Genomic DNA, 11,900 nt, shown 5'->3' with positions numbered 1-11,900 from the left:
GACGAGTAAGGTCTCCAGGACGATTCAACTGCTGATTTCCGTAAAACCATTAACTGAGTGCCTACTGTGTGCTATTAGACAGCAAGAGAGTCGGGACAGATGGGTGAAATTTTACGACTTTCAGAGACTTGTGCAGGATGCCTGCAGTCCGCCTGAAGAGGAGGTGAGGGGCCCGGTCAGATTCACCCAATCCGAGGGTGTCCAACTTCTTCCCCAAAACCCAAAGTCCTCCCTCTGCCCTTCCCAACGCGCCCGCCCACGGTGCCACCAAAGTGAATCACGCAGGGAACGCAGTTTGCCCTCCGCGTCCCCCGCCCCTCAGTTCCTCCCCGAGCGGTGGGGAGGAGGGGGGAGCCTCCGGCGCCCACTCGCACCCGCCACCCTCGGGGGGGACCTCGTGCTGCGGGGACGTCCCCTCCCCTCCCGCCGGGCGTCGGCGAGGGCTGGCGTAGGGCCTGCGTCAGCTGCAGCCCGCCGGCGATTGGGGCGCGCGCGCCTCCTTCGGTTCGGGGGCTAATTATAAAGTGCCCGTGGCCGCCACCAGCAGCTCCGGAGAGCGAGGCAGGCGCCCCCCGAGCCCTGCAGCCCAGCGACGGCGAGGTCCCGAGCTGCCCCGGCGCCCTGCCCAGCTCCCCACACTTGCCTTCTCTCTTCTCTCTCTTGCAGAGTGCCAGCCGGAGGACCCGCTCTTCCAGCAGCCTGCTCCATCAGGACAGCGGCCGAGTGAGTGGCTTTGCCCCAAGTCGCCCGTCCCCTCCTTGCACGCCTTCGCCCGGCCTTCTCGACGTTCCCCATTGCCAGGGGCGTCCGGCTCCTACTCCCCAAAGCCCCCCGCTCTCGAGCCGTGAGTTCCAGTGTTCGCTCCAGAATCTTGCCCTATGCAACCGACGCACCGGGGGAGACAGGATGCCCCAGGAAAAGACAGGACGCCCTCCGAAGGATAGGATGCCAGCGGGAGGGCAGGACTCCCCGGGAAAGACGGGGTGCCTCCAGGAGGGCACCGGGGACCCAGCCGTCCCTGAGTCACCCAAGAAAGGTTGGGTTGTGGGTGGGGCTCAGAAAGGAGGGTCCCTGCGGGTCTTGCTCGACGACCTCCCACCCAGCAGGGTTCTCTCTGGGAGAACCCTTTCAGAGGAGGGACGGGTCCCCACACGTGCGTCCTTTTTTCCTACAGCCCATGGCGCGGTTCCTGACACTTTGCACCTGGCTGCTGGCGCTTGGGTCCTGCTTCCTGGCTACCGTGCAGTCGGAATGCAGCCAGGACTGCGCCAAATGCAGCTACCGCCTGGTGCGCCCCGGCGACCTCAACTTCCTGGTGAGTTGAATTCCGTTCGCGGTGAGGGATGGCTTGGTCCCCCGCCGGGGCCAGCCTCTCAGACCCCTAGCCCGCACTTGGCGCTGGAAGATGCGCAGCAGCAGCGTCTGTTGCCTTTAAGCGACCTGACGCTTCCAAAACGTTGACCCCAGGGCACTCTGCCTCCCAGTTTTGGAACCAGCTGATCTGGGACCCTTGAAGGGCTAAGGTTATCTATCTCCACATAAACTAGTTTTGTTTAGTCCCTGAGGGGTGCGGGAACCCCAAGAAGTGTTCTGTTCAGTACCTCGGAGAGCACTTCGTCTACGCTGTTAGTCAACCCAACTTTTAACACCCAAGCCCAGGGCCTTTAAAACAAACATCCTTCCTGCCAAGAATGTAATGTTGTTGTTAATGTGAGTGCCGCACTTCCGCCTTCCCCTGAAACCCACTCTCCACTTCCCCCCACCCCCATTGCTCTTCTTGGGCTCCCTTAGCTTGAGTCCCTCCTCTCTGGATAGGAAAAAGATAAGGGGAGAAGAGGTAGAGAATTGCCAGAAGAGGCCAGAAAGAACTCATTAATAGCCCCAGGAGCAAGGGAAAACAGAATTCCCCTCTGCCTTGTTTTGACTGCACTTTTGTAATGATGGCTAAAATGACACTTTGATTCGGCTGTGAGAAGGGCACAGGAGAGATGGCCACCGAAGTGATCGTGCAGGGAAAAATCTGGTGTCAATCCAAAGATAGCCTGACCCACACAGGAGCTAGGGGAGACAAAATGGCTGTTCTCTTCATCATAGTCCACAGGCTTTACCAGCCACCAGTGGTGTTCCCCTAGGTCTGAACCTGAACAACTGAAACCCCAAGGGCTTCATTTTTACTCTCTGAACGGTTGCTTGCCCTGTCTTTGAAATTCATTGATAGTTTAAGAGACTCAGCTTACACTTGGGCCTTGGAGAAAGCTTCACGTTTCTGAGATTCTTGAAATAGAGAAGAAACAAGGGCCCCCCAAGTCCAAGCCGATATTTCCAGTTAGAGGTTCGCTTCCTTTGAATGTTTGAACACATGATGTATTCCAGATGAGGCAGACTAACTTGAGCGCTGTGTATTCAAACTGTGGGGCGGTGGGAGGTGGGGGGCATATTAAGCAGGAGCAGTGATCTCAGCTTTCTTCTGTCTCCTGTAGCGACGAGCATGTCAGGATTCCCTAAAAACTGAGTGAGTGAAAATAAGAATCAACCTTGTCAATAATGGTCTTCATTCTCAGGAAGATCACCATCTAGCCCCTGAATTCTGGGGCACAGGCACAGGCATATTTTTTTGAGTCATCATAGGCATTGCAGCTATACCCCTACCCTGTGTTTGATGAGCACAGAACCCAACATGAAGCATAAGGTTCTCTGTCATTTATGTGACGGTGATTGAATTCTAGGAGTTATAATCTGACCTCAAATAATAGTAGATTTAAGAAATCATATGGTCTGGGGACTCATGTAACTGGCATTTAACAATACCTAATCAAGAGAACGTCACCCACCTGTGCAGTCCACCAAGCTCAGTCATGACGCTCATCTTCCTTTCCCATTGCTGATGAGCAGGAGTGGAGGTCCTTATATGGCAACTAGCCCACTAACCACAGATAAACTTGTTTTGTTTTTTTCTCATGCGAATCATCATTCAACAGGATTGCGGTAGCTTGGGGGGGGTGTCACCCCCTCCCCTGCTTTCCCTTAACAAAGTTACATCCTTGTTATTGTACCTCTCAGCTCTCATCTTTGGTGCAGATGACGGAAAGCACAAATAGTACGGACAGGTTAGGGGAAAGCCACTTCAATTCAAAACACCTTTTCGGGAGAATTTGGTATGAGTAGTTTGGCTTTGTTTGCAGCACACAATTTCTCACAGACAGAGATGTAAGTTAATACTCAAATATTGTTAAAATGATGGCAGTTCTGAAATTTTCAGCTAGATTATGGGCAAAATGAGGTTCCCCAGCCAAAGGTAGGTAGTAAGTTAGTAAGTGTTTACCATACTCTACCATGAGGCAGTGTAATGGGTACCAAGAGGAGAGGGCGCGCCTTGACAGCTGTCTAGAAGACACCATTCAGGGTGCTCTAGAACACAGAACTTGGTGTGTGCAAGGGCCTCTAAAGCTATGTGAAGAACCTCGATTTTTGGCAAAGAGGTCATGGAAATATATTTTTAAAGTGAAAATCTATTGCCACTTGAACAAATTAAGCCTTTACTCATATATTTTTTCAAGAATAAAATGAAATTATTTTAATTAGTTTCTCTCTAGTCTTTACATACTCGTGTATATTTAATTATTTTCATATACAAAAAGCTAAAATAACCTTGAGAGTTGGCTAACTATGTTTGCAGAAGATTTTATTGCATGAATAAAAGACTTCTGTTGTGAAAATAATGTGTGTATTTAATATAGACAAATGAAATTTTAAGTGGCAAGAAAGATCGCGGACTTTCTGTCTAAATCAAGGGACAGTACACTGGAGTCTGTAAGGAGATTTCAGAAAGCTGTGATGCCCCTGAAATGCTTAGAAATGTCACAGGATTTTGTACTGTTATCTAATTTTCATTAGTTAGTTTTCATTATCTAAGTTTCAATAGTTAGTTTTATTGTAGGCAAGCATTTAAATAAAAAAATAGTCTGAACATGGTCATTTAAGATATATAGCTTAAAGTTTACCATGGCTTGAGTTTAATTATTCTATAATAAGAAAGTAGTGATTACATAATGCTAATTCCTCCTTTATTAAAGAATATAACTATATTGGAAAAGGTGCTTCATGCACTTTAATCTGAAGAAAATAATATGAATAATCTGTGCATTTGCCTCTAAGGAATATGCAGCCTCTGGTTTAATCAGCCAAGAAAAAAGCAGAGGATCAAAACATCTTAATTTTTAACCAGTCATTACATCAGGATTTAAATAATTCATAACACATAAGTGTGTTGTAGTGTTTTCAATGGCTTTCTCTTTAAACTTCTGTTAAAATTGTAGAGTTTTTTTTCTCCCGAAAGTATTTTCAGGGAGAGTGAGTCTGACCATGACACGGAGCACTCATTAGTAAATCTCATATATCTCATTAATAAAGGTTGTCTCTCTGAGACAAAGGTACGGAGGGAAATTTTAGGAAATATCCCTAATCATATATACAAACATTTCTCCCTTGGGGATGAAAAAGTCTCAAACAAGGTAGCATCTTCGGAAGGAGACAGTGTGGTGGGATTGGCTTCTGCAGGCAGCCACGGGAATGAGACTCAAGGATGTATCCCTTGAAACACTGGGATGGCAGCACGTAGCATAAGCTCTCTAACAAGACTCGGTTGGCCTCTCCCTCCTTTTTGCCAGTGCTCCTGGTTGGTTCATTGCTAGTTCAGTTAGAGAGAACGCTATGAGAGAGTGGAGGGGGTCTTTCTCTGTGGCAGATAACAGGGTCTCTCTTAATCATCCATCACCTTGTCTTCACAGGCGTGCACCCTGGAATGTGAAGGGCAACTGCCCTCCATCAAAATCTGGGAGACCTGCAAGGATCTCCTGCAGGTGTCCAGGCCTGAGTTCCCTTGGGATAACATCGAAATGTTCAAGGACAGCAGCAAACAGGATGACGGCCCCTTGCTGGCCAAGAAGTACGGAGGTTTCATGAAAAGATATGGCGGCTTCATGAAGAAGATGGACGAGCTTTATCCCGTGGAGCCGGAAGAAGAAGCGAACGGAGGTGAGAATCTTGCCAAGAGGTATGGTGGATTCATGAAGAAGGATGCAGATGAGGGAGACTCGCTGGCCAACTCCTCCAACCTGCTGAAAGAGCTGCTGGGAACAGGAGACAGCCGTGCCAAAGAGAACCACCACCAGGAGAGCACCGACAGCGATGATGACGGCGTGAGCAAGAGGTACGGCGGCTTCATGAGAGGCCTCAAGAGAAGCCCCCAGCTGGAAGATGAAGCGAAAGAGCTGCAGAAGCGCTACGGGGGCTTCATGAGAAGGGTGGGCCGTCCAGAGTGGTGGATGGACTACCAGAAGAGGTATGGAGGTTTCCTGAAACGCTTCGCTGAGTCTCTGCCATCCGATGAAGAAGGAGAAAGTTACTCTAAGGAAGTTCCTGAGATAGAAAAGAGATATGGGGGATTTATGCGATTTTGAAGCTCTTTCCCAGCAGTGACCCCAGGCCCCCCCGGCAGCCTGCTCCAGCCCCAGTGAACAACTGCTTCATCATTGGTGTCTGTTGTCACGTGCTGCTTGTGCTGTGTAGTTGCCCTCATGATCTGGAGAACTACGCTTCCTGAAAGCTGTGGTTTCAGGGGTCTGTGTTCTTTTGAGTCTTGAAGCTTGGTCTGTTGCAGCTATCTTGTCATCATGCTGAAATCATTCTGTTGCCTCATTCCTTACTCTTGACAAAACGTCAATAAATGCTTGTCTGTATATAAACATAATAAACCCATTACCCCAACTGCACAATGTTCTTGCAAGAACTGACTGTCATTTGTCTGTGGGTGGTCACAGTAAGTGCTAGATTTACAGTGTTATCAACTGCTATGACAGGACGGTCACTGGCCTCTTTCTCTCTCCTGACCCAAGGTACAGAACATTCTTTTTAATTTAACTCTTTATTTGTATGTGAGCTCAAAATAAGTAAATGCAACTGGAACAGAATTAGATGCAAAGACAATTTAACCCTGTTTTATACATACAGAAAGTGAAGGCCAGAATGGTTAAGTGCTTGGTCAAATTTTGGTCAGGGGTTGAAACAGGCTTGAGATTAAAGCCCTAAACTTTTTGTCCCCAGCCAATACCTGTCACACCCCAGATCCTCATCCGGGGCTCCAGGAAGAACAGGAATAACTTGGGGCTACAGTTTGTCCATCGCTGCACAACCTTCACCACAGCCATAGTAGATTCTCCAGTAGCTAATAAATGAGTGAATGAAGTGGATAAATAAGTTCATTGACAACCAGACAGTCCAAAAGGGTACTGCGGCTCTTCTGTGAAACAAAACCTCAAGACACAAGGGGCTGGTGGATATTTCACATTAACAAAGGTGTTTAAGGCAGCATTCTGATTCCAAAAAACAAAACCAAAAACATTATTTTCACTGAAACTACAGGCAGTACCACCCATCCACTCACTTTCCCAGAATCTCCATCAACCTTTTATCTTGTGCCCCTCAGAAAAGGTCCCATTTCAAGACAGCAGAGGCTGAGCAGAACACCGGGGTTCCCACCCAGCATTCCCAGTTCCAGCCTGTGTGGTTCCCCTGACAAGCAACCGCCCTCCTGACCCCAGGAGCCCATCCCAAAAGCCTAGCCAGAGTGAGACTTCTCCTGATCAGCTCAGGGTGTCACAGGTCCCCAGCCTTAAGAATCACTGCCGCCACAGAACCTAACTTTTTTCTCTCTCAGGAAGAGCCCAGAGAACTCTGCATTTCCAGTGAGATGCCAGTAATAGAAATGACATACAGAAGGAAGTGAGTGAGAAACAGCTGCCGGCCCTGGGGATCCGCACCAGAAACAAAGGCTGGGCTGGGTTATGTCACAGGTGTCCGGCACCATTTCAGCTAGGGACTATTGCCTCATTTGGAAAAGCCAGCTCCGTGTCGGCAGGTGTTTGCGACAAGATGTTAAGCTCAGATTTAAAAAAAAAAAAAAAAAATACCCTATGTCTTTATCGCTGCCAATTGGTTCCACTTAAGACAGAGTGAGTATCGCATGTGTTCTCATACACCCGCAATTCTAGCCCTCGGGAGGGAGACCAGAGCGGCACAAGTTTATTCGCAAGTTGGGCCACCTGGCAAAATGCAGGTCAGTCTGAGATTACTGCTATTATCAAGACTAGGTGTGAAGCAAAACAAAAATATGGAGTCAAACAAAACTAGCTTTAGATTCAAAAGACGGGACGCTGGTATTTTGAAAGAAAAAAAAAATGCCATCTAATTCTCTCCCCTGGAGGAAAGCGTTTGAACCCAACCTTGGAAGCAAGAATCCAACCTACATCATCCGAAAGTGAGGTAACACTGCTTTTGCCTTCCTCACAATACATTACCCTAGGAGAATACAATGTGTATGTATGTTTGCATTCTGATCGGTCTGAGAAAATGGCACAGAGCATGGGTGGACAGATTATTTTGCAAACCAAGCACATCCAAGAAGCCTTTCTTTCCTACTTGGGGCTACTATATAAACATGCCATTGATAGTAACAGCTGCCTACCATGCCATTTCATCGCTTGCCTCCTGTGTCAGAGACCACACGACATCTCCAGGGGGACAACCTCACAGACTAGTACAGAGCCATACAGGGGAGGAATTAACAAAGCAGAGGCACTGGGTAGTAGGAAGCCAGAAAAGATTGATGAGAGGATTTTTTTTTCTTCTTTTTACATCTAGATTACACTGCCCGGAGGCCAGGTGAAATATCCCATGGTACACCATCCCAGGCCTAGGTCTGATGACTCCAGGTTGCTTTGTAGACCCTTCTCAGTGTCCAAATGTTCCTTTTGTTGCCCAGCCTCCAACTTACAGTTTCATCGCTAGAATGTTGCTTTAACTCTTAAAGGCCTGGATATTTTCAAGAATTTTTTTTTTTATTTAAATAATGAAGGGCTGCTGTGTAAGGCTACCTTAGACACTCCTGAAGGGGCAGAAACCTGGGCTTTGAATGCAGCCCTCAATGTGTGTTGAGCAATAAGCTAGAGTTAGGACTCCTGAAACAGCTGTCTGAGAGGAGCTGAGAGAAGAGTAGAAGAGGAGTGAAGATTACATCGCCTGCAGAGGGCGCTGCTGCTCCATTCTGATCCTGCCTATTCATAGCCCCACCAGACAGCTTGAGATTCTTAGGGTTCCTTGTGAGAGTTAATAACACGCGAGCCCTGAGACCAGCTGGCTGCATGGAAATTCCTGGCAGCTACAGAACTGAAGCTAGTTCTCCCTGCCTTTCTCCCTTGCTCTTCATTAGGTTGTAACTAGCACACAGGTCAAACAAAACAAAATCCTTAAGGCAGAGCCCGCATGCTGTCACACTGAGACTGGCACGCCTATTTCTCGACCTTCCATGTCTTCAGGTGGATGGTGGACATGCCAGCGCCTGCCTATGTCAGCTTGGTTCTTCGGGGAGGTAATGGTGTCTGAGCTCACCTTTGGACTCTTTTCTGGGGGTTATGTCCTCCATGACAGCAGGTGCTTGCAGATCCCTCTTAATCCTTGTTCATTTTCTCCTTGGTCACCACACTGAATGGCTAGCCCATGTAATCAGTTACTCACACGCCACCATACATCTGTCTGGCTAAACCACCGAAGGAATAACACTGAGAGTGAACCTCAGTCTAAACTGGATTCTGCGTGACTATGTGCTGCCGTCGGGTTCTTGACTTTGAAAGAAAAGAAGGTCATGTGGATGAAGTGTGTAGACAGAAAGAGAGGTGGGCAGACGTAGGTAATACAAGAGAAATGTCTGTATTTGTCACTATATTTGCTATGAACCTGAAACTGCTCTTTTTAAAAGATCATTGGTTTGATCCCAAAACAAATAGCATAAAGAGCCTGAGCCTTGTTGTTATATGGGCTTGAAGAAGATGGGAGGTATGCACTGTTCTTGCAATATTTGCATTTGCCATTTTTTTTTCTGAAATTTATAGAGCACCCATATAAAGCAATTTATTAATTCGCTGACCAAATGAATGAGTCCCACTGCACAGTTATCTGGTGAGAGAGAGTTCCAGGACAAAAAGAAGAAGATGTGTAACCTGATGTGACAAACAAATACGGAAAAGCTTGGCTTTTGTTCATACTTTGGCCCCATCTCTTGCAGCCTCTAGAGAGGAAAGCCATCATGGTGGGAGTGTGTAGGGAGAAAACCTTATCAGTCAGGAAGCAGGAGAAAAACACTGGAGTCCTCCAATCCATATTGGTGACTTGACTCCAACATGGAAGGCCCTCCTAAGGATTCTTCTACCTACCAGTACAACCCAAGGCCAAGCCCTTAACACACAAACCATCAAGGGATGCTCAGCATCCAAATTAAGTCACACACCCACGAGCCACCACCCAAGCAGCAAGCTAAACAATAACTACTACTCCACACTCTTCTTGAGGACCCTTATGAGGACTAGATCCTCATTTCTCACCCACACTTCCAAATAAAGACTAATTCATCAGTGTTAAACGTCACATGGATTGAATTTATCAGTGACCCCAATTGTAGTAATGAGTTCTTTTTTCATGAACTTGCAAAAACTGTGGTTTATTATCTTTATTGTTAGTGTCATTTTGTATGACACTTATTAAGTCTGCTTCCTTGACCAGAGACCAGCATCTATCAGGGAGCAACAGGTGAGGACCCTCCCCCAGTCCCTAGCCTGCCAGAGCCTAGCAACAGCAGGGGCATGGTCTGCCCAGGGCCCTCTGAACTCCACTTCCCTGGGGGGCCCCTTACCCAGGTTCACCAGCTAGCACCATCTCCTGGGACCTACCCTGACCTGTGGCCCCAAAGACCAACACTGATCATGGAACAGCAGGTAAGAAGCCACTCCCCAGCTCCTAGCCTCTCAAAGGCTGCCATCAGCAACGGCAAGAACTGCCCAGGGCCCTATGTGCTCCACTTCCCCAGTGCACCTCACACCCCAGTTCCCAGGCTGAAGCCATTTCCTGCTACCTACCCCAAACCCTGAGACCAGCACCCATCAGGGAGCAGCAGTTCCCTAGCTAGCACAATTTCCCAAGCCCCACCTGCAACCTGTTAGGAAGCAGCAGGAGCCATCAGGGAGCAACAGAGAAAGATACTCATCAGGAACCATGAGAATCAGGGACCATCAAGGTATCCCAGGCCCCTCTCCACCTGCAATCGCAGAGAGCAATAGCCACCAGAGCCTACCAGTTCTCCCTGTGTACCTGAAGGCCTACTACCACACAGGCCAGAGGACTGCTGCAATCTGGGACCACAAGCTTTACTTACAACCCCAGAGATCTACTACCAATAGAAACCACCAGTCCTGCTAACACCAGAGACATGGCTAGAGGTCAGTATAAGAACACAAGCAACAAATCCCAGGGCCATATGACACCACTGGAACCCAACTATTCTACCACAGAAAGCCCTGGAAATACTATCACACCTGAAGCACAAAAAAATGATCTTAAAACTGAGGTTATGAAAATTATGGAGGACTTAAAAGAGGAAAATAAACCCATCCAAGAAATGCAGGAAAATAGAATCAAACAATTGAAGGAATTTAATAAATCCCTTAAAAAAATACAGGAAAATGCAAATGGGAGAAGGAAATGAATAAAACTCTCCAAAACCTAAAAATGGAAATAGAAGCAACAAAGAAAACACAACCTGAGGCAATCCTGGAGATGGAAAACCTAGGGAAGAGAACAGAAAATACAGACACAAGCATCACCAACAGAAGAGAATCTCAGGTGTGCAAGACACAATTGAAAAAATAGATACATCAGTCAAAGAAAACATTAAATCTAACTGGATGTCTACATGTATATAATATATATATATTATAAAAGCTTCAAGGGAAGAAGGCCAAGTCACATATAAAGGCAGACCTATCAGAATTACATTTGACTTCTCACCAGAAACCCTAAAATTAAGAAAGGCTTGGGCAGATGCCATACAGACATTAGGAGACCAAAGATGTCAGCCTTGACTACTACACGCAGCAAAACTTTTAATCATGGGAGATGGAGAAAACAAGATAGTCCACAGCAAAAACAAATTTAAACAATATTTATCCACATACCCAACCCTACAGAAGATACTAGAGGAAACACTCCAACCCAAAAAGGCTAACTCCCAGGAAAACACAGGAAATAAATAACCCCACAAGAGCAAAACCAAAAGGGGAAGCATACAACATACACACACACACACACACACACACACACACACACACGCATACACACACCACACACACTACCACCACCAACATCAAAATAACAGGAAAAAACAACCACTGGTCATTAATATCACTCAACATCAATGGCCTCAATTCACCAATAAAAAGATACAAGCTAACAAAATGGATGCATCAATGGGACCTATCATTCTGCTCTATACAAGAAACACATCTCAGCAATATAGATATTACTTTAGAATAAAGGGCTAGAGAAACAAACAAGCAAAACAGACTAAGCAAGCAGACACAAGAAGTAAGCTGGAGTAGCCATCCTAGTATCTAATAAAATAGACTTTCACCCAAAATTAATCAAAAGAGATGGAGAAGGACACTTCATATTCATCAAAAGAAAAATCCACCAAGATAACATCTCAATTCTTAACATATATGCCCCAAATGCAAGGGTATACACATTTTAAAAAAACATTACTACAGCTTAAATCACACATCAAACCCCAACCATTAATAGTAGGAGACTTCTATTCTATAAATTTAAAGCACATATAGATCCCCACACATTAATAGTGGGAGACTTCAACACCCACTCTCAACAAAGGACAGGTCAACAAAACAGAAATTAAACAAAGAAACAATGTCTCTGAAAGAGGTCATGAATCAAATGGACCTAACAGACATTTACAGAACTTTACACCCAAACACAAAAGAATTTACCTTCTTCTCAGC

The 11,900-nt window shown here is 46.5% G+C and overlaps 1 protein-coding gene across 2 annotated transcripts; it reads left to right on the top strand.

Annotated features, from left to right (window-relative positions):
- Window positions 1-389: 389 nt before the first annotated feature.
- Penk (proenkephalin) lies at window positions 390-5,774 on the top strand. 2 transcript variants are annotated; one of them, XM_021659231.2, is made up of 3 exons: window positions 390-844; window positions 1,175-1,315; window positions 4,788-5,774. In XM_021659231.2, exons 2-3 carry the CDS (start codon window positions 1,178-1,180, stop codon window positions 5,457-5,459), a joined length of 810 nt encoding a protein of 269 aa, XP_021514906.1. In that variant the 5' UTR covers window positions 390-844; window positions 1,175-1,177; the 3' UTR covers window positions 5,460-5,774. The 2 variants fall into 2 exon arrangements, with proteins under 2 accessions (XP_021514906.1, XP_021514904.1); XM_021659229.2 differs by having other exon boundaries at window positions 394-723.
- Window positions 5,775-11,900: the final 6,126 nt, after the last annotated feature.

The sequence above is a fragment of the Meriones unguiculatus genome, chromosome 6, assembly GCF_030254825.1.
Source record: "Meriones unguiculatus strain TT.TT164.6M chromosome 6, Bangor_MerUng_6.1, whole genome shotgun sequence".
Lineage (NCBI taxonomy): Eukaryota > Metazoa > Chordata > Mammalia > Rodentia > Muridae > Meriones > Meriones unguiculatus.
Note: the sequence above shows the minus strand (reverse complement) of the source record. Positions and strands in the feature narration are given on the sequence as shown.